At 52.4% G+C, this 21,503-nt stretch overlaps 1 protein-coding gene across 1 annotated transcript in view; it reads left to right on the top strand.

The window, feature by feature from the left end:
* The first annotated feature begins 250 nt into the window (after positions 1-250).
* ell (elongation factor RNA polymerase II) overlaps positions 251-21,503 on the top strand; it is a 55,922-nt gene continuing 34,669 nt past the window's right edge. The window contains exon 1 of the mRNA XM_064330333.1: positions 251-433. Coding sequence (XP_064186403.1) covers positions 299-433 — 135 coding nt within the window. The 5' untranslated portion in view covers positions 251-298. The remainder of the gene's footprint in view (positions 434-21,503) is intronic.

Below are 21,503 nucleotides of genomic sequence, written 5' to 3'. Positions count from 1 at the left end.
ACGAAAAGATGCATGACGTTTTTCTTAGCCAGTGCGAGAAGGCTCGCGAGCATGCAAAGCACCCGATGCCCGGCCTACAAACGTATGGACACACCCACGTTCTTATACATATTTATGATAGAGGCGGAGATATGGTAGTGACTAATGATTAATTAATATGCCTACGTTTTTTTTGTTACTAAACCACGCCTACATTTCATGCATGCCGCTAGTGATTCATGAATATTCATTTCTGGCCAAAGGGAGTTTTGTTGCGTTTACTGAGGGGGCGCGTGAGCGTGGTGGAAATGGTAGCAAGATGGCGGCGCTGAAGGAGGAGCAGTGCTACGGACTGTCCTGTGGAAGAGTGAGCAATGGCAGCAACGTCTCCGTCTTTCACGTTAAACTTACTGACAGCGCCTTGAGAGCCTTCGAGGCCTATCAGACCAGCAAGGTAAGGGACAAATTCGATTCCGCCGACCCAGTAAACTTTGCCACAAGACTTAAAGAGATCTTGCTATTGCTGCGGTAACGTTAGGTGTCTAGCTAGCTTAGGTGAGCTAGCCAGCTGGGCTTTTTGAGTCCTGTCCATTGCTAGTTAGCTAGCGGGTTCTGCTGTGTCTGCTTTTTCGTTACGTTCGTCAGTTAGGTTTCGCTACGACTCTTGTAGAAAGGTTACTCGGTTGTAGCTACCATTCGCCAGTTTGCTAGCTTCCAAGCTACCATGTATAGCTCGTCTTTTACTGCTGTAGTCAGCTAGTAGTAGTCACTGCGAGCTACTCATAAATCCGTCAGTTCAGTTGCATGGAGAAATGACTCAAACTAAATCACAAAGCAGCTAGCTTCCACTAGATAGCCATCCACCTAAACACTACATATACAACGGCCATCTAGGCTGTAGTTTCCTCCGACAGCCTTAAAACAGCAGTAGCTAGCTCAGTTAACGTTATCTTAGATTGGGTAGATGACCAACATTCGCTAAATGGAGTCCACACGACAGACCACTTGGCTAACTTGTTTGCTAAAATGACCAGCTACCCAGATGATGGTTATTTTTTCTATCAACCTACCGCATACTACGCGTCTGAATTTCTAGCTAGTTTGTTACCGACAGCTGACTAGAAATGTAGAGCTAACGAACGTTAGTTGACCTTCTGGCTGCTAACTAATCTCCCAGTGGTAGCTAGCTAGTTGGCCAGCTCAAACACTCGGAATTAACGTTTGCTAAAGTTAGCTTGCGAGTTTAAGCCGAGGTTCTGGTTAGCAGATTTCGAGCTAGCAATCTAATTAACGGTAGTTCACTGACGTTTTTATCTGCCAATATTGTCTTTTAACAATAGCATATCATCAAGTGGTTAACACATTTATTTAACGTTAGTTTTGGGAAATTTTTAAAAACGCTAACATGCTGACTTTCCAATCATATAGAGCAAATTAACGATACACATTTTAAATATAAATTTATTGACTAACTTTATAGTACTAGGCTAACAGCCGAATTATGTTTAAGTACTAGATGGGCAACAGTCTTGTTTCGTAAATAACGTTAGTCTAAATGTCTCGGCTAGCTGACCAACTAATTGGCTGTACCTGACTTTTAGTTTGCTAGTACCTGGTTAGTTCTTAAGCACTTAGTCTACTGGCCAGTAGGCTTGCTAGCTGCTTTTCTGACGCGTATACATATGAAGCCGAAAGAAGCAACAAGTTGGAAATCCATTCGAACTGCAAGCGTGAGCTGGTGCTTTATAGCCAGGTGATTGGATACGTGTTGCAAGAATATGTTAAAGGTCCATCAGTGTTTAGCTTAACAGAGCCAAACATATAAATACGTTACTAATAAAGTGCTGCAGATTAGAATAAACGTGACGTTTTCTGTATTTTAGGCTTATAGCTTTGTAGCCAATTTAAAGGTTTATTTTCGGTGGAACACGCACAACAGAAATGTACAATCTTGGGTTGTTTCAAAACTGTTACCGGTAAAAAAAAATAATAATAATTTTAAAAGTCTTGCAAGTTTTGTAATACTAAATATGTTGTGTGAGACATAATTTAGTAATTATTCGTTTCTTTAGCTACATGTTTTGTAATCCAATTAACTAGCCTCGAGTCTTGTCTGTCCAGTATACATTCACTTTCTAATCGTTAAGTGGTTAGGCCAAATTAATGTTGTGGATCCAGGGTAGAAATTTTTATACTATGGATTTTTTGGATAGCCGTGACCTGGAACACGGGGAAATAGTCTATGTCACTATGTTGTAAATGGCCGAGTCATGGCACAGGTATCTAGCTGGGTGAATTTGTTAGTGGGTGACTCGGTACAATGATACGTTGCTGGTCTTTGGGAGGGGGGAATCCAAGAACGCACTGTGGAATGCGAAGCATTGCGGGAATTGGCTGCTCTGTTGAAGCGTCAAGTCAGAAATGTATCACAAACTTGCTGAATTTGTGCAAAGCGCGAAGAAAATTCAGAACGGTGTGAGAGTGCATGGTCTCTCTCTCTCCCTCTCTCTCTCTCTCTCTCTCTCTCTCTCTCTCTCTCTCTCTCGCTGCGGCTGTAACACAAACTTTGTTCAGAATTATTATTTATGGAGAGGAAGTATTTTAAAGGGCCACTCCCAGAAAAAACATAAATCGATGTATTCTATTTTAAGTTTCAAACCGGTATTGGCAGTTCCCAACGGAAGCACGTTATGATCTGCAACAGTTCCCCTGCAGTCTATCTGAATAGTCATTTTTTATGCAGTGGTTTAACATGGGCTAGTGTGTACATCAGTGAACTGAAAGCTGAGCTAAGGAAAGGCGACGGCCTTGCTGCGCAGTGTACCGGGAAGTCTCACGGGCTACCCTGGGGATTGTAGTTTACCCTTGTAAGGACTATGCTTGACCAAGAGAATTCATGACTCATTGCATAGAGACTTTGCAGCGTCGCGCTGATTTACAGGCATCTATCGTTGACGAGAAACAATGAGCTGTACCCACGAACCACTATCCTACAAACCAAGCTACAAGGACCGGACCACAAATTTCCGTTAATATAACACTCCGTGCGGATGATCGTTGCATGCTTGCATGCAGATCTTTCGGCGTTCGTGACACTTAAATGCAGAGCTTCAATCTGTCTGGTCATGGGCATTGATTTTAGAGAGAATAATGGATAATGGTGGGGTTGAAGAGAACTGTCAGTCAGATCCGCGCATTTACCCAAGGATACCGTATTTTACTGCTGTACTTTGACTGCAGTATTTGCATACCGCAAGTATTCATTGGTCACTCATCGGGGAAGGAAACGGAAACTAAATTACGGTGGTCTGTGTCAGTGATTATTTTGAACGGTGCATCCCTTTTAGTGCTAGGGAATTGCATGGAAGCTTCCCGTTGCAGCGTATTTAGACCCAGTAGATATGTGTTTGTGGCCAATCCCTTTTATCTTGATGGACCCACGCCAGGCTGGTTGCTGTTAGCTGGTGCCAGGCTTTGCTTGGTCTTTCATGTGCAGCGCCAGGGCTGCTGCACATGCCGTTACATGAACTGGGTCAGAGTGAGCATGCTCAGTAGAGAGAAGCGTTCTCTCAAGTAAAGAACAACACGCACGAGTGAAACTAACTGACTACCGTTGGCCCGGTTTTTATGTGGTGTTTTGGTTTATGCCGTTCTCTCGGTGGTGCTTTTTTTCTCTTGGTACTTTCCGCGATAAGTGCAGTGCCAGCATTTTCGCAACAGCTGAAGCTGTCAGATTATTTCTTTAGTTTCTAGGATACATGTTTTCTAGGCACAGATGCTATGTGGAATTTTAGAGGTGGTACCCACAGTCTAGCTGCATTTCATGCATTATTGACCAAAGCCCGATCCCCAGTATTTCCAGGAAGCTCTGACAGACACAAGCCCTTTACACAGTCCTTAAGCCCCTCCCTTGGCCTGCTTGTTACCAAGTCCGTACCATGTGCTCCGTAGGACCAAAGCTTTTCTCAGTCATTTTATACAGCAGCCAACCAACTTAATTTATTAAGGACAAATGACAAAATATGGAGAATAAACAAGTAAAATAGAAACAAGTATAATGTTATGGCCGCAGTTGTGCAGTGTGGACCAAAATCAGAGTTTGATTAAAAAAACTGCTTTTCCATATGTATCTGCAGCAATGCATATGGAATTTTAATGATTTCTGTGCCTGTTATGGTATTTAGCTTTGTTTCTGTAAGTTACTGCTTGGTAGCAGTGCTGATAGACACACGTGTCAGTTAGTTTTAAGCCTGACGTTAATTTCCACCAATGGTCGCTTGGTAGGCTTGCATTTACAAAATGCCTATTTAACTTTTTTTTGAAGTTAGTATGGCTAAAATCAGATAAAACGATATTGTAAAAGAGTTTTTTTTAATGGTAAAATGTTCTGATGGACACGGTGTCAAAGGCCCTTTTCCCAAATCTAGGAACAGTGTGTAGGAACGCATCTAGGTAACATAATTTTTAGTTGAAAATTCGGGTTCAGTTGAGAATTCAGATCTAAAATGAACTGTTGAGTGCAACTGCGAGCTTTCGTCCTGGCTGACGTGGGGGTAGGGTAGGGAGGGGGGGCAGGAGGGGGGGGGGGAGAGGGGGCGGGGGGAGGGAGGTTAAAAGATGGCCTGGGAGAATTCTGTCACTTTCTGTCAGTCCCCCTCGTTAAGCTTCCTCACACAAGAGCCCGAATGGCGGCTCCCCCGAACGCAGTTTCCACAAATGCAGTGCTGCGCGTTGTCAAGCAGTTACGGGCGCACAAAGAGGAGGCAGAGAAAGAGCCGTCATGTTCCAGAGGCTCATTTGTGCTGACGGAGGAGGAACACGGAGAGGAACAAACGGGGACCGACGCGAACGCGGCGCCGGGGACGTCTCTCTCTCTCTAAACGCGGCCAGGGGGGAGGGCGCGCGCCGGCGTCGGCGGGGGGGATTTGGCGGGACGCCGGCGCTGAGAGGGGTGGAGCGTAGGGGCGCCGGGACGGCCGCCGTTTCTCGGGAGATGTAAAGGGGGGCGTGACCGAATGGCGGACGGCTAGCGTCGCTGTGTGGGGGACAGCGGAAGGGATGGTACACCGCGCGCGATGAACGGGGCGCCAGACGTCAGCGGGGGGGGGGGGGGGGGAATGACGGCGTTCTGTTGAGCGAAGCGCGTAACGCGCTCGGGCACAGCGGACGGCGTGGAGCGGTCGGACCCCCCGTCATCCGAGGTGACCCGAAACGGGCCTTTCTCTCCCCTGCCCGTCTGGCTGGGCACCGACGCTGGAGGGTTCAGACTCTCAGCCCAAAGCTCACTGCCGGGCCTCCTTTCTGAGGCACGCACCCCAAAAAAAGCTCATTTTTCTGCCTGTGCAGCTGAAACCTGCTCTGTGTCTGTGTCTGTGTCTGTGTCTGTGTCTGTGTCTGTGTCTGTGTCTGTGTCTGTGTCTGTGTCTGTGTCTGTGTCTGTCTGTGCGCGTGTTTGCATATGTGTGTGTGATTGCATGTGTATGTGTGCTTGTATGTGCGTGCATGCGTTTGCATGTGTACGCTTGCGTGCGCACGCGCGTCTGTGTGTGTATATATACATGCGTGTGTGTGCTTTTTACCTGCTGCTTTGGTATACGCATTTGAACACACTGCCTGTGAATGACATGAAGTGGAAGAACATGGCACAGCAAGGGCGTCTGTGAGAGGCTAACCTCACCAGTGCTTTCTCTGGCCGCGGTTTGTGGCAGAGCGGCTCCCTATAGCAGGCTTCAGAGGTTAGCGTAGCGCCAGGGACGCTGATGCGTTATTCTCCCCGGCCTGTGAGGTCATGGCTTCACTCTGGACGACCGAACTGGAAGCTTCCGGTGAAACGGGCCGCAGGTTCGCCACCGGAACGGGGGACACCGACGCGGGTGTTTTTTTTTTTCACTTCGGCCATTGTGGCTCTGCCCTGGCCTGACCTCCACAGAGGAGGCCTAAGGGGTCAAAGGTCACTTTCACACACAGCAGAAAGGCTGATTGGGCACCGGGCACGGCCTTGTGTGTGACGTCACGGGGACTCTCAAAATGAGATCAGATTTTGGGTTGCTGAGGGAGAGGAAATGAAAATGGCGGCTGTCAATTCGTGGCTCAGACCTGTGCACGATCTTGATGCTCGGCAGGTCGGCAGCAGAAGTCACAGTTAAAAATAAAGAAATAAATGGATAAATAAAAACTGGGGGGCCTGGGAAGGGGGGGGGGTGCGGGGGTTGCTCTTGTGATCTCTCTGGTTCTGAACGATTCTCTGAGCCTGCAGTCCTCTCTTCAGCTCCCAGGAAAAGAAGTGGTTAATTTTGTTCTACTTTTATTTCCCCTGCAAATGATTTCGTCTGGTTTTGGGGTGGGTGGGTGGAGGGAGGGGGGGGGTGTGTCACTGAATGGTAGCAGAAATTAGCTGGAAAACCACTGGTGGTGTGTTTAGCGGTAACGTCGGTGGGCCGAAGGAGGGAGAAGCAAAACTGCGTTAGTCATGCCTGCTAACGGAGTGGAGCGGTATTATTCTGAGAGCATACACTTCCTGTCCTCAAATGAAAAACAGACCCCCCAGGCGCCCGGAATTAGCGCAGAGCCGCTGTTCCCCCTGTTCGTTTCCGCTGTTCTTCCTGCTCGTCCCGCAGAACCGCTGCTCTCCCCGTAGAACCGCTGCTCTCCCTGCTCGTCCCGCAGAGCCGCTGTTCCCCCTGCTCGTCCCGCAGAGCCGCTGTTCCCCCTGCTCGTCCCGCAGAGCCGCTGCTCCCCCTGCTCGTCCCGCAGAGCCGCTGCTCCCCCTGCTCGTCCCGCAGAGCCGCTGCTCCCCCTGCTCGTCCCGCAGAGCCGCTGCTCCCCCTGCTCGTCCCGCAGAGCCGCTGCTCGTCCCGCTCGGCGTCGTGCTGACGGGAGGCGTTCGCCGCGCCCCTTACTCAAAGCTCCCGCCCGCTCGTTTGTTCTCGCGCCCGGTGCGGCTCGGCGAGGGGGCTTTGCGCCGCTCGGAATTGTGTTTTTTTTTTTTGGCTCTGCGCGTTTGGTCCCCCTCGCTTCTGGACGGACGTCCCGATGGAAAGCCCGGGCGCCTCGAGGGTGCGTGAGAATGTTCGAGAGGTACGAAACGTCCCCTGTGGGGGAGGAGCCTGGACACGGATATGGACGCAGACGCACGCGATCACACGCGCACACACACACACACACACACATACAGGGGCACACGCACACATGCATGCGCACACAGGGCAGGCACAAACACCCTGCATTTTGAGTTGTGTTTCTGTGCGACTAGCCCTAAACACACACTGTAAGGCTTTAAAAAAATTACATTTTTAATGCTTTGCTTTACCTTCCTCTGGCCTCCCAGCCAGCTTTTCCCCTCCCCCTCCTGTTTACAGTCAAAGGTAAACGTGTGGCAACTTTACACGGCCGTGGCGGACGGCTATTTATAAACGCCAAACGGCAGTTTTAAAGGGGACGCGTCTGAATGTTCGGTGAGGCTCACCTGCTGCGAAGCAGGAGCCGGTTTGGTGAATTAATTTGTGCCGGAACCCGTCCCCTGGCTACCGCGCCGGTGGATTGAAACGCCGATCTCACCCGGCGCCGTGGGGGGGAGGAACCGTTTTAATTCGTAGCTTCCCACCCTTTGGCAGTGCATGCTGGGAATTGATGGAGCTTTGTGTTGCTTGACCACGACTGAGGCTCAGAAGTGCTTTTTGTGCGGTCGACCGGCGCTGTTTTGGAAAACGCGTTTACGGTCAGCTCCCTCGCCATCGAACCGGCTGCAGATCGGTCTGTGAACCCTGCCGCCCAAAACCCCCCCCCCCCCTTCCACCCACACTGTAACCGAGAAGCTCATTTGCACCTGAAACGATGCGCCCGGCTGCTGACCTCTGACCTCTGGTTGTGGGTGTGAATGCGGGAAGCCTCTGAGGACAGAATTAACCCTGAGAGAACGAGCCCGGGGAGGGCGAGAGAGACCCGTGTGGTTTCCGCTCGACGACGCCTTTCGGGCGCGCCCCTGGGTGCGTACGCTCGTGTCCCGACGCGTGCGGGTTTCCGATTTGAGATCTGGTACCCGAGCCACGCCCACACAGTGCTACGGGGCGCTCGGAGGCCCCTCCTCCGCTCCGGTTCGGCCCGACGAACTCCCTTAGGGTGGGGGCCCCAAACTTTAAACGGCACGCGTTCGCCATCGTGAGCGGACTGGAGATTCGGGCGTCTGTCACGGTCACGGAGGGAGAGGCGGGCAGATCTTATCCCTCCTTTCCACACACAGGGCGCAGTCTCTACCGTTTTATTTACTTTATTCAGCCAGGTAAGTCCCTCTGAGATTAGGAATCTCTTTCGCAAGAGTCGCCGGGCCGAGGCGGCGGTGAGACAAACCGAAAGTTGCAGAATCTCGGGGCCAATCACGCCCCCAGCGCTTGTGCCAGCAGCTCTAGAAATACACGAGTCGACGCACATCGACAGTAAAGATGAAAACAGCGTGCGACAGCATCATACAAAATATGTTAAAATCACACACAGTGAGACCCGGGGACTGGGGTTAAGCCAAACTATAACAAAGGCCGACTCCCAGTTGTCTCCGAGCCTCGCAGTATAGCACCTGCTGCTGATGGAGCCGTGCTGGAGAACCGGCCTCTCTTCTGGGACCGCAGATCGATCGGGACGACCGGACCAGGTTCCCCGTCGAGTTTGAGATGTCGCCGCGCGTCGGTGGGGTTGGCCGGGCTGCTCGAGACCGCCGCACACTAACGGCTGTGCTCACTGATCGGCTCCGGTCAGCGTTCGGCTGATCCGCGGTGAGTCTGATCAGCTCTCCCCCCCCCCCCAGGGCGGTTGGCTTTAAGAAAATGGATCGTGTCATCGTGCGAAACCCGGCGAAGGGCGGAGCTACGTGCGTTTCGTGAAAACACATGAGGAGATTTGTGTTAAGAATAAAACACTACACGGGTTGAAGGCGCATTGTGTCATAACTTCGTATATGATTGTTGTCAACGAGGGGAAAATTAAATGTAGGTACGCCGAACTGTGTTTAGCTGTTCAGTTGGATGCTTGCTGTTCTGCTGCTGATTTTCAGAAGGGCTGTGCGCTGGTGGTTTCCACTTCAGGAACAGTCCTGGCTATGTTACGTAATCGCGGTGTTGTTTTTTGGAACATGGTTTAGGGAAATGGCCGGCTTGGGAATTGGCTGAATAGTGCCAAATTTAAAAAACGACTAACAGCAGAATACGAACCCTTAAAAAAATTAAAAAGTAAGCCGCGTGCATATTGTTCAAATAAGGCGAGCCTTCAGGTGGGGCGACCCTGGCGGGCTGTAACCCGGCCCTCGCGCCTCGCGGGGGTGTTGATTTCGCCGGCTCGCACATTCAGTTCGGGGCGGAGGAGCCGCGTTAGCCGCTGCCGCCGCCGCCGCCGCCTGGCGCCTGTCATTCCCGCCGCGCGGCCCGGCTCTTCAGACGGGCCGGGCCGCCCACGGGACCCCCCGCACCTGTCGTCCTGTCCTGCAGGTGTTTCGGAAGGTTGTTTTTTTTAGGGGAATTCTGACGGGCAGAACTGGCCCTTTCGCGGCCCTCTGTTGATCTTTCTGACTCGTCGGTGCATTTCGCCCCAGCCTGTCACAGCCTAAAGGGCTCTGTGGTTACATAACCAGCGTGACCCTCTCGTTATCTTCTAAAGCCATTTCCACTGAATAGTGTTTAAGGTTACCTCCTGGAATATGGAGGTCTGCGCGCTCTGTATTCCACGAGAATAATAACCACCTGTTGTCGTTATTTTATTGGACGTTTTTATCGTTTTCGTTTGTTCTCAGATGTGCGTAGGTGTCTCTTAATATACGTAATTACAGTAATCTAACTGTTTTACCGTTATACTTAAGCGAATAATAATGCATATATACAGTTCAGGCCTAATGCTGTCGGCGTGTACTGTAGGCCTACATGCCATGCGTATGTATTTACATATACCCTACAGGGTTCTGCGTTTGTAGGCCGATTGTAGTTTTGCTCGAGGACTGCATCAGTCAGTCGTACAGTTCTTAGCTGGTTCGCTCGACTTTTTTTTTTTTCCCCAGAAGGAATGGCTTCAATATAAAATCAAGCTTTTTAGCTGACATGTTGGAAGTGGATGGAATTTTTGATTGCTTCGTGATGTTATTATTATTATTATTATTTTTTTAAATAAATTGATCCAAATCGATGCAGCCAAACATTTGTATTGTCTCATGTGAACGCTTATTTAAGATGATTCCAGCGTGTGATGCTGGCCGCGGCCGCGTCCGCGTCGGAGCGCGGGGAACGGCGGTGAATGGAGTCGGCGGCGTTCCTCCTCGCGGTCGTGATGGCGCAGAGTCCCCCCCCCCCCCGGCGTCAGGCGCTGAAGCGATGTCCCGGGGGGTTATTCTCAGGACCTCTCTGCTGGCCCCGCGGCCGAGCGGTCTGTGTGTGGCGTTTTGGCCGCGGCGGTACGAGCAGTGTGTTCTCCGTTCTGCACGTCCAGACGTGGACCCGTGAAGCGCGTTAGGGGACGGGCGCTGAGAGCGGCCAGCCCGTCGTCCTTTTTTGAAAGACCGCACGTTCGTTCTTTTGAAGACTGCGTGTTTTTCTCCGGGCCCGTGTTCTGGGCTGTAATTGGGACCCTGCTTCATCACGTTCGAGTGCACAACGCTCAGACCGGAGACCGTGCTCTTGTTTTCATCATTTATTGTTCTTGTTTTCATTTAAAATACCGTTTATGTAACGATGCCATTTTTTTTCTTCGGTATTTTCTGAGTTGATTTGTTTATTTTTTTTTTTCTTTTGTGTTCTTTGTGTGCTTTTTATTTCTCATGAAAAGCCATGTTTAAAGCCAGGAATTCTTCAGTACACATTGCAGTGTAGCTCCAGATGGTGTTATGGTTGACTTAAAAATAAATAAATAAATAAACAAATAAATAAATAAAGATGAAATAATGAAGATAAAATTGTTTCATTAGGATGCCTGTCAGTGAGTTGTTAGAGCCACTTCCTGATCCACACCTTTATTTTGCCTCTTTGTCAAAACCAGCTAATTGGGCTCACTGCAGTGAGAGGCAGCTTTATTCTTCTGTAAAACTGGTACCTGCCAGACTGGCACCAGCATGCTGCAGTAATGCTAGCTCCAGATGGCTGAGCTCTGCTTTTTGGGACTCTTTTTTGGTGTCCCACTGACCCCAAGTCCAAGAGATGCAATTCATCACGGTCAAATTCCGTGAAATATGTTAAAATATGAAATAAATGCGTAGATGGTAGATATGGAAGGACCGGGTTATGATTCATAGATTCATAACAGCGTTGCAGTTTTAACTTCTCTCGCTGTTGACCTTGGATGCTGTGCAGATGGAATTTGTGGAATTTTTCTCACTGCTTCTGTTAAAGTGACTTCAGCTCTTCAGGTGCTTCCCTTGTTATCACCCGCAGATTCTTTTTTTTTTTGCCAGCTCGTTTTCCCACAATGCCTGGAGGCAAAGTGTCTCTCTCGCACACCTGCCACACCTTTTAAACTCCTTCGTTTCCCCCCATCGGGGCAGCTGGAAGCATTTCAGCGTGTAACGTGCGTATGGTTCGAACAAAAAAAAAAAAAATGTTTTCCCGGAAAGGAAAGTGCACGACTGCAATTAACTTTCTGTAACAAATGGCAGCTTCGGAGTCTTTCAGACATGGCCTTATTGGGTTCCTGCAGCTGCTGGGCTCATGTTCCAGGTGTTTAAGTAATAATTCGTTTTGATGCGACATGACCTCTTCCATTTCTTTCACCCGTTTGTGGGAAATACGGTTTTGTAGGAATGAACACTCTGTGTTATTCTGCCTGTGTTCAGGCAGTCGTAGGCAGTGTTGACGTTTTGCAGTGGCAGCGCGGAGAAGAACAGAGGACGCGTTACCGGACTTAGTTACTCTGCAGGTCGGGTTTATTTTTTGACTGGTACTGGGCAGAATTCTTCATTCAGCCGAACCGCGTTCGCTGATTTTGTTCCGTTGCAGTGAAACACTAATTACATTGATCCAAGTGTTGCCCCCAGCTGCTTGCTCTTTGTGTTTATGCTAAGTTGAGTCACTGAAACACTGTAATATCACAGCCCGGTACACTGAATATCATCTGTTTGTTTATGTTTGCCGTGTAAGAAAATACTTGACAGAAACAGATGCATGGCCTGTGGAATATAGAAAAGGTTATATCTGGGCAGCCGGATGACTGGTGTCCCGTGAGTCAGCAGCGCGTCCCTGCAGTCAGGAGTGTGTGTGTGTGTGTGTGTGTGTGTGTGTGTGGTGTGTGTGTGTGGTGTGTGTGTGGTGTGTGTGTGGTGTGTGTGGTGTGGTGTGTGTGTGGTGTGTGTGTGTGTGGTGTGTGTGCTGTGTGTGTGTGTGTTGTGTGCGCTCACTATGTGTGCAGTCAGGAGTGTGGCCCTGCTCGCTGTGTGTGCAGTCAGGAGTGTGTGTGTATGCTCGCTGTGTGTGCAGTCAGGAGTGTGTGTGTGTGCTCGCTGTGTGTGCAGTCAGGAGTGTGTGTGTGTGCTCGCTGTGTGTGTATGCTCGCTGTGTGTGCAGTCAGGAGTGTGTGTGTGTGTGTGTGTGTGTGTGCGCACTCACTGTGTGTGCAGTCAGGAGTGTGTGTGTGTGTGTGTGTGCGCTGGCCTTTTGGAGTGCAGTCCTGACAGCACAGACAGAGCTTCTCGGTGCGCTCTCGGCCTGTACGCTGTTCCCTGGTAACACGCAACACTTGCGCATTCTGTGAAATTCTTTGGCCATGTGCAATGTCCTGTGTGTGGTGTGGAAGTGGGCAACCTCTGTGTCCTCAGGGGTACCGTTGCATGATGTCATCATGGCTTACGTTTTGAGGAGTCCAGTGCTGTTCTTCAAGGTTTCATTTTCCAGTTAAAGTGTTCACAATATTGTCACAGTGATGGGAAAAATTCCTCAAATTTAACTTGGGGTTTTTTTTAATTTTTTATCTTGGATACTTTTCTCCCCCCTCCCTAATCATACAGTCATTTAGACTGTAAGTGCATCTCGATGGGTCTAACAGGTCCAGTGTAGTCACGCCGTTGTGTTGTGTTGGTTTTTTTTTTTTTGCAGTGGTGCTTCTGGCCCGATGTGGTTATTAACGGGCACCAGGTAGGCTACTTCTTGTCAATGTCACGTTGAGTAAACGTTTAATGGAAGCGCAGGTCCCCTTTGGGCACGTGAGGGAGAGAGCCCCTGCGTTTGCTCACCCCCCCGGACGCCGACCTGTTCGGCGCATCGACGCGCTCGCTATATTTGGAACGCGTTTCATCAGAGCTCCGCTCGTGTGGGATCTGCAGAACTGAACCGCCGTCTCCATTTCATCATAGAGAGCGAGTGTTATTGCAGAGCTAGGCTTGTTTCTGCGTTCTGCGTTCTGCATTACCAGTTTTTTTTTTTTGTGTACTGACCGTTTCTACTTTTACATTTCCCGTTTTTTTTTGTTGGTCGACTCTTTTTTTAGGAGACGTCCTGTTTCCGTGACTGGCGTCTTGGCGCGCGGCTCACGGAAAGAACCAGAAATGTTTTAGGGTGTTTTAGCAGGAGGGGCGGCGCGCTGCGCGGGCTGGCCGCGGACGCTCCCGTATATCCTCCGGGTCATGTGACTCTGCCCTGGATATTTAAGAAGCGCTGATTCGGAGAGAACAAATACTGCGTTCGGCGATCCCCCCCTCCGAGCTAAATATGACTGCAGAATGTCACCATGGTGTTCCTTGATTCGGCCGGGGGGTGGGGGGGGGGGGTGGGTGGGGAGGGAGAGGGACGGGACGGAGGGGGGAGGGGGGGGCACGGGGGGGTTAAGCCGGGCAGTTCTGTACGCCCGTGTACCAGGCCGGTCAGCATTCCGGAATGTTCTCATGTGTCCCGCCGTGGCGGGTCGCCTCGGGGTGAGAGGGCCGCCCCGTCCCGTCCCGTCCTAATGCGGGCAGCGACCCGGCCGGCCGGCCGCCCCCCCCCCGGCGGGCCCGAGACGGGGAAGTGACACGCTGGCCACGCCCACCCGGCGCCCCTGCTGAAGCTCTGCGTCAGCAGTCTCTGGCGGGACGGGCGGGACGCTGGACGAGCTCCGTCGGTTTGCCCTCGCCCCTGCGGGTCCAGCTGGTGCCCCCCCCTCCAGGGGCCCGGCGCGGTTCGCCAGGCTACGGGTTCGCCCCTGGTCTTGTGATGTCTTACGCACAGACGGGTGGCAAATGAAAAGGAGAAAAACCCACCTGTGCATGAGAAATCACAGGACCAGAGACGAACACAGGCCTTGCGAAACCACTCGTGCGTATGGCTTTACCTGCCCCCCCCCCCCCCCCCCCCCGGCGATGTTCCACTTGCTTAACCGCGGAAGCAGAGGCTGCTGTGTCGCTGCCGCTGTCTGGTGAACGCGCGTCCTTAGCCGCGACAGAAGCCATGTTTATGCTGAATAAACGCACTTTGCGCCAGTGCGTCAGCCTCCATCTTTGTCTGTCTGCACCATGGAGTTATTTTTTTTCTTTTTCCCCCCCAAGGCGTCTTCCGAGAGAGGGCTCGACCCGCTCATTCATTATGCACATCCACTCTGGACCCCCAGCGCCGGCAGTGGCAGTGCGCGGACCTACGAGCCTGATCGCTCGTCAGGATCCCTTACGACGGTCCGCTTCTGCGCAGAGCTCTAATATTTCCGTGATTAACGTTGGGAAACAAGGCGGTTCGATTTATGTTCCGTTGAAAAGCTTGAGTTTTTTTATTTTTTTATTTTGGAGGTGTGAGGTGGGGGGTATGGGGAGGGGGGGGGTAGGCAGGCCTAGTTTTTGAAAATGTGATTTATTTCCTTTAAATACCCTCTTCTGTGCACAGAAAAATAAAATCACGCTTTTGTTGGTCGGTCGTTTGCTCACTCACCTGGATGAAGGCTCCTTTTGGACCGGTGATAGCGCACGGTCTGCGGATGTGTCATGTAAATGCGACGGGCCATTCTGCAGCGGGCTCATTTGTTAAAGCGGATCGTTATCTAGCTGCGCCGCGGCGTTTCCGTGGCTGAGGCGTTGCATTTGAATGTCGAGTTTTGAATCGCGCCGATGCCCTATCTCTCCGTTATCGTTGGCGTTAGCTGGCTCGCGTGCGTTCGTGCGTGCGCTAGTTTTGGTTTGCAAAGGACGTGTCTGGAAGCAGATGGTGAACTTTGTGTGCGTCTCTGAAGGCTCGCCATCCCCCCCCCCCTCCCACCCCCCCCCTGCAATTTCCCCTTAGAATCACAGATTCAAATGAAGGGGACACACCTGGGATTGCGTGTACACCAGTCCGAACGCTGCTGTGTTTATTAGCGTTCAGTTCTGTGTTCAATTCTGTCCGTTTAGGAGATGAATTTGAATTTGATTAATTGATCTGGTAGAATCCTCCTGGGGCATTATGGGTACTTTAAAGGCTTTGCCTGAAATGGCTGGATGACATGGGAATGGACTCTCTCCCCCCTGTAGAGTTCGGCCCCTCAGTGAAAGTCCACACTGCCAGCCGGGCGCTGTGCTTCCTGAAACTTTCATCTGGCCTTGAACGTCTGGCTCTGTGGCGATCATTCGCACACGCTCCCTCACTTTCTCTCTCTCTCCTCTCTCTCTCCCTCTCTCTCTCTTCTCCCTCACTCTCTCTCTCTCTCCTCTCTCCTCCTCTCTCCTCTCTCGCTCCCTCACTCTCTCTCTCTCGCTCCCTCACTCTCTCTCTCGCTCACTCACTCTCTCTCGCTCCCTCTCTCTCTCTCTCTCCCTCACTCTCTCTCTCGCTCCCTCACTCTCTCTCTCTGCTCTCTCTCCTCTCTCTCTCCCTCCCTCCTCATCTTTTCTCGCTCCTCACTTTCCTCTCTCCTCACTTTCTCTCTCGCTCCCTCACTTCTCTCTCCCTCACTCTCTCTCTCGCTCCCTCACTTTCTCTCTCCTCACTCACTTTCTCTCTCGCTCCCTCACTCTCTCTCTCTCGCTCCCTCACTCTCTCTCTCTCGCTCCCTCACTCTCTCTCTCTCTCGCTCACTCACTTTCTCACTCACTCACTCACTCTCCCACGCACACATTCACACATTCACACGCTCACTCACTCACATGCTCTCACATTCACTCACTCGCTCACAAATTCACTCGCTCACACACACACTTGCTCACACAGTCTCATTCACACACTCACTCACAGAGGCGCACACACACACACCCTCACTCACTCGCTCACACACACACTTGCTCACACAGTCTCATTCACACACTCACTCAGAGGCACACACACACACACACACGCACACACAGACCACTGTGGGAGGCTCCGCTGGCTGCTGATTGGCTAGCCTGGCTATTCCTGTCGTTCTGTTGCCAGACTGTAATGCAGGCAGAGCATGATGGTGTTGCAGAAGCCCGAGGGCCTAGCAGAGCTTCTCTGAACCCAGGGCCGGGCGGTTAGTCAGGAGAGGAGCAGCAGAGCTGCATTTCAGCGTGCTGTAGTCTGGAGTGGAAATGACCCAAAGGGGGGAAAGGGCTGCAGCTTACACAACAAGCCCTGATTAAGCTCTGCCTCTTACATCACCTGCGTGCACGTCCTATTTTTAGCCCCGCTGAACCGAGTTAAAATGGCCACAAGCGTAAGTTATTGATAGAACAGCTACTGCTCTTTTTGGTCCGACTGGTTATATTTGTATTTTGTGACTGCGCCTGCCCCAGCTAGTGTTTGCGTGTCTGTGTGTGTGCGCGCCTGTGTGTGTGTGTGTGCACGCATGTGTGTGTGAGAGAGACAGTACCTGTGTGTGTGTGTGAAAGACGGTACCTGTGCGTGCGTGCGTGCGTGCGTGCGTGCGTGCGTGTGTGTGTGTGCACGCATGTGTGTGTGAGAGAGACAGTACCTGTGCGTGTGTGTGTGTGTGTGTGTGTGTGTGTGTGTGAAAGACCCGTGCGTACGGTCACTGAGTGTGACCTCCCGTGGTAACCCCGCGTCGCCGTGGTGCCGCCGTGGTGCGGAGCTGTGCGTGCGTCCTTAGGTCCGCTCTGTGGAACGTTCTGGGCTCCTGTCCCAGAGAATACTGCCATGTCAGCAACCTATTCAAACGAACAGGCTGAGTGTAGCACTCCTGTCCCAGTGGGGGGAGGGTGGGGGGGGGGGTAAACTCAGTGCCCTGTGTTATATGACATGGGTGGGTTAGTGTGCGTTGTGCTTTTCACTACCGTTCGCTAACGCTTCCCAGCCTTTCCACTTAGCCCAGCTAGCGCACAAAGGCTTTAAAATGTCAGGGCCTGTCTCCTGCCTGTTGCTCCTGGGCATTTTTATTTTTATTTTTGACGCATTCGTTTTGTCGTATGTTTGGAGGAAAACAAACTCGGGTGTTTGTTTGAGGATCCGGCTGTAGTTTCCGCAGTGGGGCACGGTAGCGGTATTTCTTTTCATATTAAGGAATGAAGCTTTGTCTTGGTCTAAGTCGTGACACGTTCTGCTGCGGGTCCAGTGTAGAGCGCTTTTGGGTTTGTGTGAAATGCTGCAGCGAAGGGTTTTGACCCCTACAATCAATCAATCAATCGATCATTCGTTCATTTGCTTGTGTGTCTGATGCAGTGTCGGGGTAAAATGCACACACGGGGTAAAACACGCGTATAGCTGGCTAGGCTAATTAACTGCGGGGTGTGCAGCTTGTGCTGAGGGTGGCCGTTTGTAATGGGGTTGGTCTGTGCTCCCGCAACGCGCAGTCTAGCGTCGTCTGTCATCGCCTCCATGCGCAGTCCTGATTGGGTCATTGTTCTGGACATGGGCCCTGAAGGACCAGTGCAGGCTGTTTATATGACTGATTTCTGCCCCCAGTACCTGGGTGAATTGGCGGGGGAGCCGCAGTGCATGCTGGTTATTGTAGTTTCTCTTTCCGTCGGTGGCCAGTGTAGAACTCGGAACCCTACGTTTGCAGAGACTCCCGTCAGTCTCTTAAGTGCTTCACTTAAGTGCTAAACCAAAACCAGCAGCTGCCGTGCCCCCCCCCCCCGGGACTGGAGTCTGAGACGCTGGAATCTGTTCTGCAGTTTTTTTTTTTCCTTCCCAGTCCCTGCTCTGCAGTATTGGGGGGGGGTGTGGGGGGGGGGTTCCTGAGAGAGCCGCATTAAATATGCGCGGAATGCGCGGTCCGCCAGGGGCGCGCCGCTGCGTCGTCGCAGGTTTTTTCCGCGGCGGGATGCTGAAAGCTTTTTTGTGCCCGGGTTCCCCGAAAACTGCAGAGGAAGCCGGCGGGTGGAACCCAAACGCTTCACGCTGCGCTCGCTCGCTCACAAATGGCCGACCTTTTAAATTATGGAAAGCACGTGCGCAGTCAGACTTCCTCTGCGATTGTGAACCGGTCGGACCGGTCTGCACACGGACTGCGGGCCTCCCCCGGGCCCCCCCCCCGTCCCCCGTCCCCCGTCCCCTCAGGGACGGTAACCCCTTTTGGGACGGGACGGGCGAAGTCGTCGGCCAATGGGCGTCGGGGTTTCACTATCGCAGCGGCGGCCTTGCCTTTTTTGACGCGAGGCTCCGCCCGCCTTTTGGTCACACGGCCGCGCAGCCCGAAGCGTGAGGGGGCCCGTTCGCGGCCCGAGGCTATTAATACATTTTCGGAGGCGCTATTTTTACGCCACGCAACCCCACACCATAACAAACCTCCCGGTGGTCAGCCGTTGGTCAGAGAGCATGTCAGTTGAAGCCTTTTTTTTTCTCGTTTATTTTCCCTGGGAGGGTGTAGTCAGTAGTCGTCCCCCCCCTTTTCTGAATATTGAATATTGCGTACTCAGAACAGCATGTGTTTTGGGGTTTTGCATTGCAGCTTGTCTGTTGCGCGTGGTGAAATCGCTGAGTCGCTGATTTCGCGCTGAACTCTGGGTGGTGGGATGGAGCCACGGGGCCCCGTGGAGGTGCCTGAAGGGTACAGACACGGCGCTCAGGTGTCTGTTTACCTGCGTTCATTATGTGTGTGGAGGCCTCTGGAGGTAGCTCAACACCACCCACTCACACCTGCACTTTGCTCTCCCTCTCCTTTCTCTCTCTACCTCTCCCTCCCTCCCTCTCTCTCTCTCTCTCTCTCTCCCCCTCTCCCTCTCTCTCTCTCTCTCTCTCTCTCTCCCCCCCTCTCACTCTCTCTCTCTCTCTCTCTCCCTCCCTCTCCCCCTCTCCCCCCCCTCTGTCTCTGTCTCTGTCTCTCTCTCTCTCTCTCCTCTCTCCCTCTCTCTCTCCTCTCTCCCTCTCCCTCCCCTCTCCCTCTCCCTCTCTCCCTCTCTCTGCAAATTCGGCGTAGCTGTCCGTGCCTCGCTCAGCCCTTCAAACCGACATTCGTCGAACTCTCGGCTGAACGGAGTGTTTTTCTTTTTTTTTTTTAAACAGCTTTTTCTAAGAAACTGAAGCCTCTTTGCCTCCTCCGTAGTCTGATGTTATTTCCTCTGAAGTTAGTTATTTAATATGCTGCGCACAACCCAAACTGAAGGCATGTTACTGTTTTGTATTCTGCCAGGACTTTCGCGGCGGCGTAAGGAAATTGTACTGAAGTGCTGAGCAGTGCTGTCCTTTATCACAGAGCTGATGGATTCACAAACCCGCATGTCACCCAACCTGTAACCCCCCCACCCTCCCCCCCCAAATCTGAGCTTCTAAAAATGGGTCAGGCCCGCGGTGCTGTCTCTGATAGCATTTTCCTAAATGGATGGGTAAATTTTGTTTTTGGACGCCCCCCTCAAAGGCAGTAAAAAAAGGCAGTGCTCTTGAAGCTGTGGTGCGTTAAGCGCAAGTGGCCATTTTGGCTCCTGCGGTTTCAAACGCGCGTGTAGCTTTGATGGGGCTTAATGTGACACCGCGGTCATTTGGCTCCGGGAAGCGTTTTAGCTGGGATGAGAGAATCCGCTTTCAGATCATCCTGCTGCCTTTTGGGTTTCAGATACTGGCTCGCGTTGCCTGTGAGGCGTTTAGATGTGGCCGTCAGGAGCCTTGACTTGGGAACGCACCTCCGTAGCAAAACGTTGTCTTTCTCTCGAACTCGGTCCCAACGTGCGGCTCAAGTTGTTGTGTACGTTTTGCGTTTGGTTTCCCCGTATTTCGGTTTCGCAGAGAAATGCCCCAGTGCTGCCTTCTGCGCCTGCGATTGGCTGCCCGGCTCCAGCCGCCGGCTGTGTCGCTTAGCGCGGGGGGGGGGGTGGCGAGGAGGTGAAGCACGAGCCCCCGGCCGCCTCCCCCCCCCGTCCCCCCTCGGGCCGGAGCGGAACAGCTGGAGGGCGTGCGTGTGTTCGCGTGCTCTGCCGTGACGCGGACGCAAATATGGAACCCCGAGTGGCGGCCGATTAAGGCCCCGCTTTGCGTTCCGGGTCCCCGGGTCCGCCCGCCGCTCTCCTGAAGGGGGGGCGGTACACAGCACGGGGGGGGGCATAACAGAGCGGTTATGTCGGGGCCTGGAGAGGGGCCAGACCAAACCCCTCCCTCTGACGGAGGGATTTGGACGTGCGCTGGAGGCCCCCCGCGGCTCACCCCCCCACCCCGCGCCTCACACCCTCCCCTGACATTCGGGGGGACCCCTGAGGCCCGGAGCGAGGCGGCAGGCAGGGCGGAGTTTAGCGTGAGCGAGCGGCATGTCTGATCCCAGCGCTCTCTCTCTCCCTCTCACCCGGGGGGACGGACATGTGCACAGACCCCAGGCTCAGCACAGCACACTGTACACATGCATGCACACACACTCTCTCTCACACACACACACACACACACACACACGCATGCACGCACACGCTCTCTCACACACACACGCACACGCATGCACGCACTCTCTCTCTCTCTCTCTCACACACACACACACACACGCACACTCTCACACACACACACACATACACGCACACTCTCTCTCACACACACACACTCGTACATGCATGCACACACACACATGCACACGTGCAAACACACATGCTCTCGCACTCACCCACACATTCACACACTCACACACCCGCACTCACACGTGCATGCACACACACATACCAAACAAGCGCACACACACACACTCTGTCTCTCTCTCCTCCTCTGTCTCTCTCTCACATTCTCTGTCTATGTCTCATTCTCTTGCTCTTTCTCCCCCTCTCCCCTTCCTTCTCTCTCTTTCGGCCTTCCCTTCTCTGTCTCAGTTCTGGCTGATGTTGTCTGAGGAATAGCGGGGCATGCTGGGAGTTTATTACTGAAATGAGCGCAGTGACACTAGACTAGGGGTGCAGAACTGGGGTACAGGCGGGTGGTAGATGGGGGTGCAGTCCTGGGTACAGCTGGGGTGCAGACCTGGGGTACAGGCTGGGGGATGGGGGTGCAGACTGGTAAAGGATGGGGGGTAGATGGGGGTGCAGTCCTGGGGTGCAGACCTGAGCAGCCGCCAGAGACAGCGAGCTGCTCCGCTCTTTGGGTTTTGGCGTCTGTAGTTGTATTTATTTAAAACGTCTCTGCGGGTTCGAGCCGGAGCGTCGGTGGCGGTTGGACGCGTTTTTTCCGAACGGCGAGCGCACTGCCGCGAGGAAGCGCCCACGGGAAACGTGTTTAAATGAGGCCCTGTCATCGGACGAGCCGCTGGTGTATAAT

The sequence above is a fragment of the Anguilla rostrata genome, chromosome 4 (genome assembly GCF_018555375.3).
Source record: "Anguilla rostrata isolate EN2019 chromosome 4, ASM1855537v3, whole genome shotgun sequence".
Classification (NCBI taxonomy): domain Eukaryota; kingdom Metazoa; phylum Chordata; class Actinopteri; order Anguilliformes; family Anguillidae; genus Anguilla; species Anguilla rostrata.
Note: the sequence above shows the minus strand (reverse complement) of the source record. Positions and strands in the feature narration are given on the sequence as shown.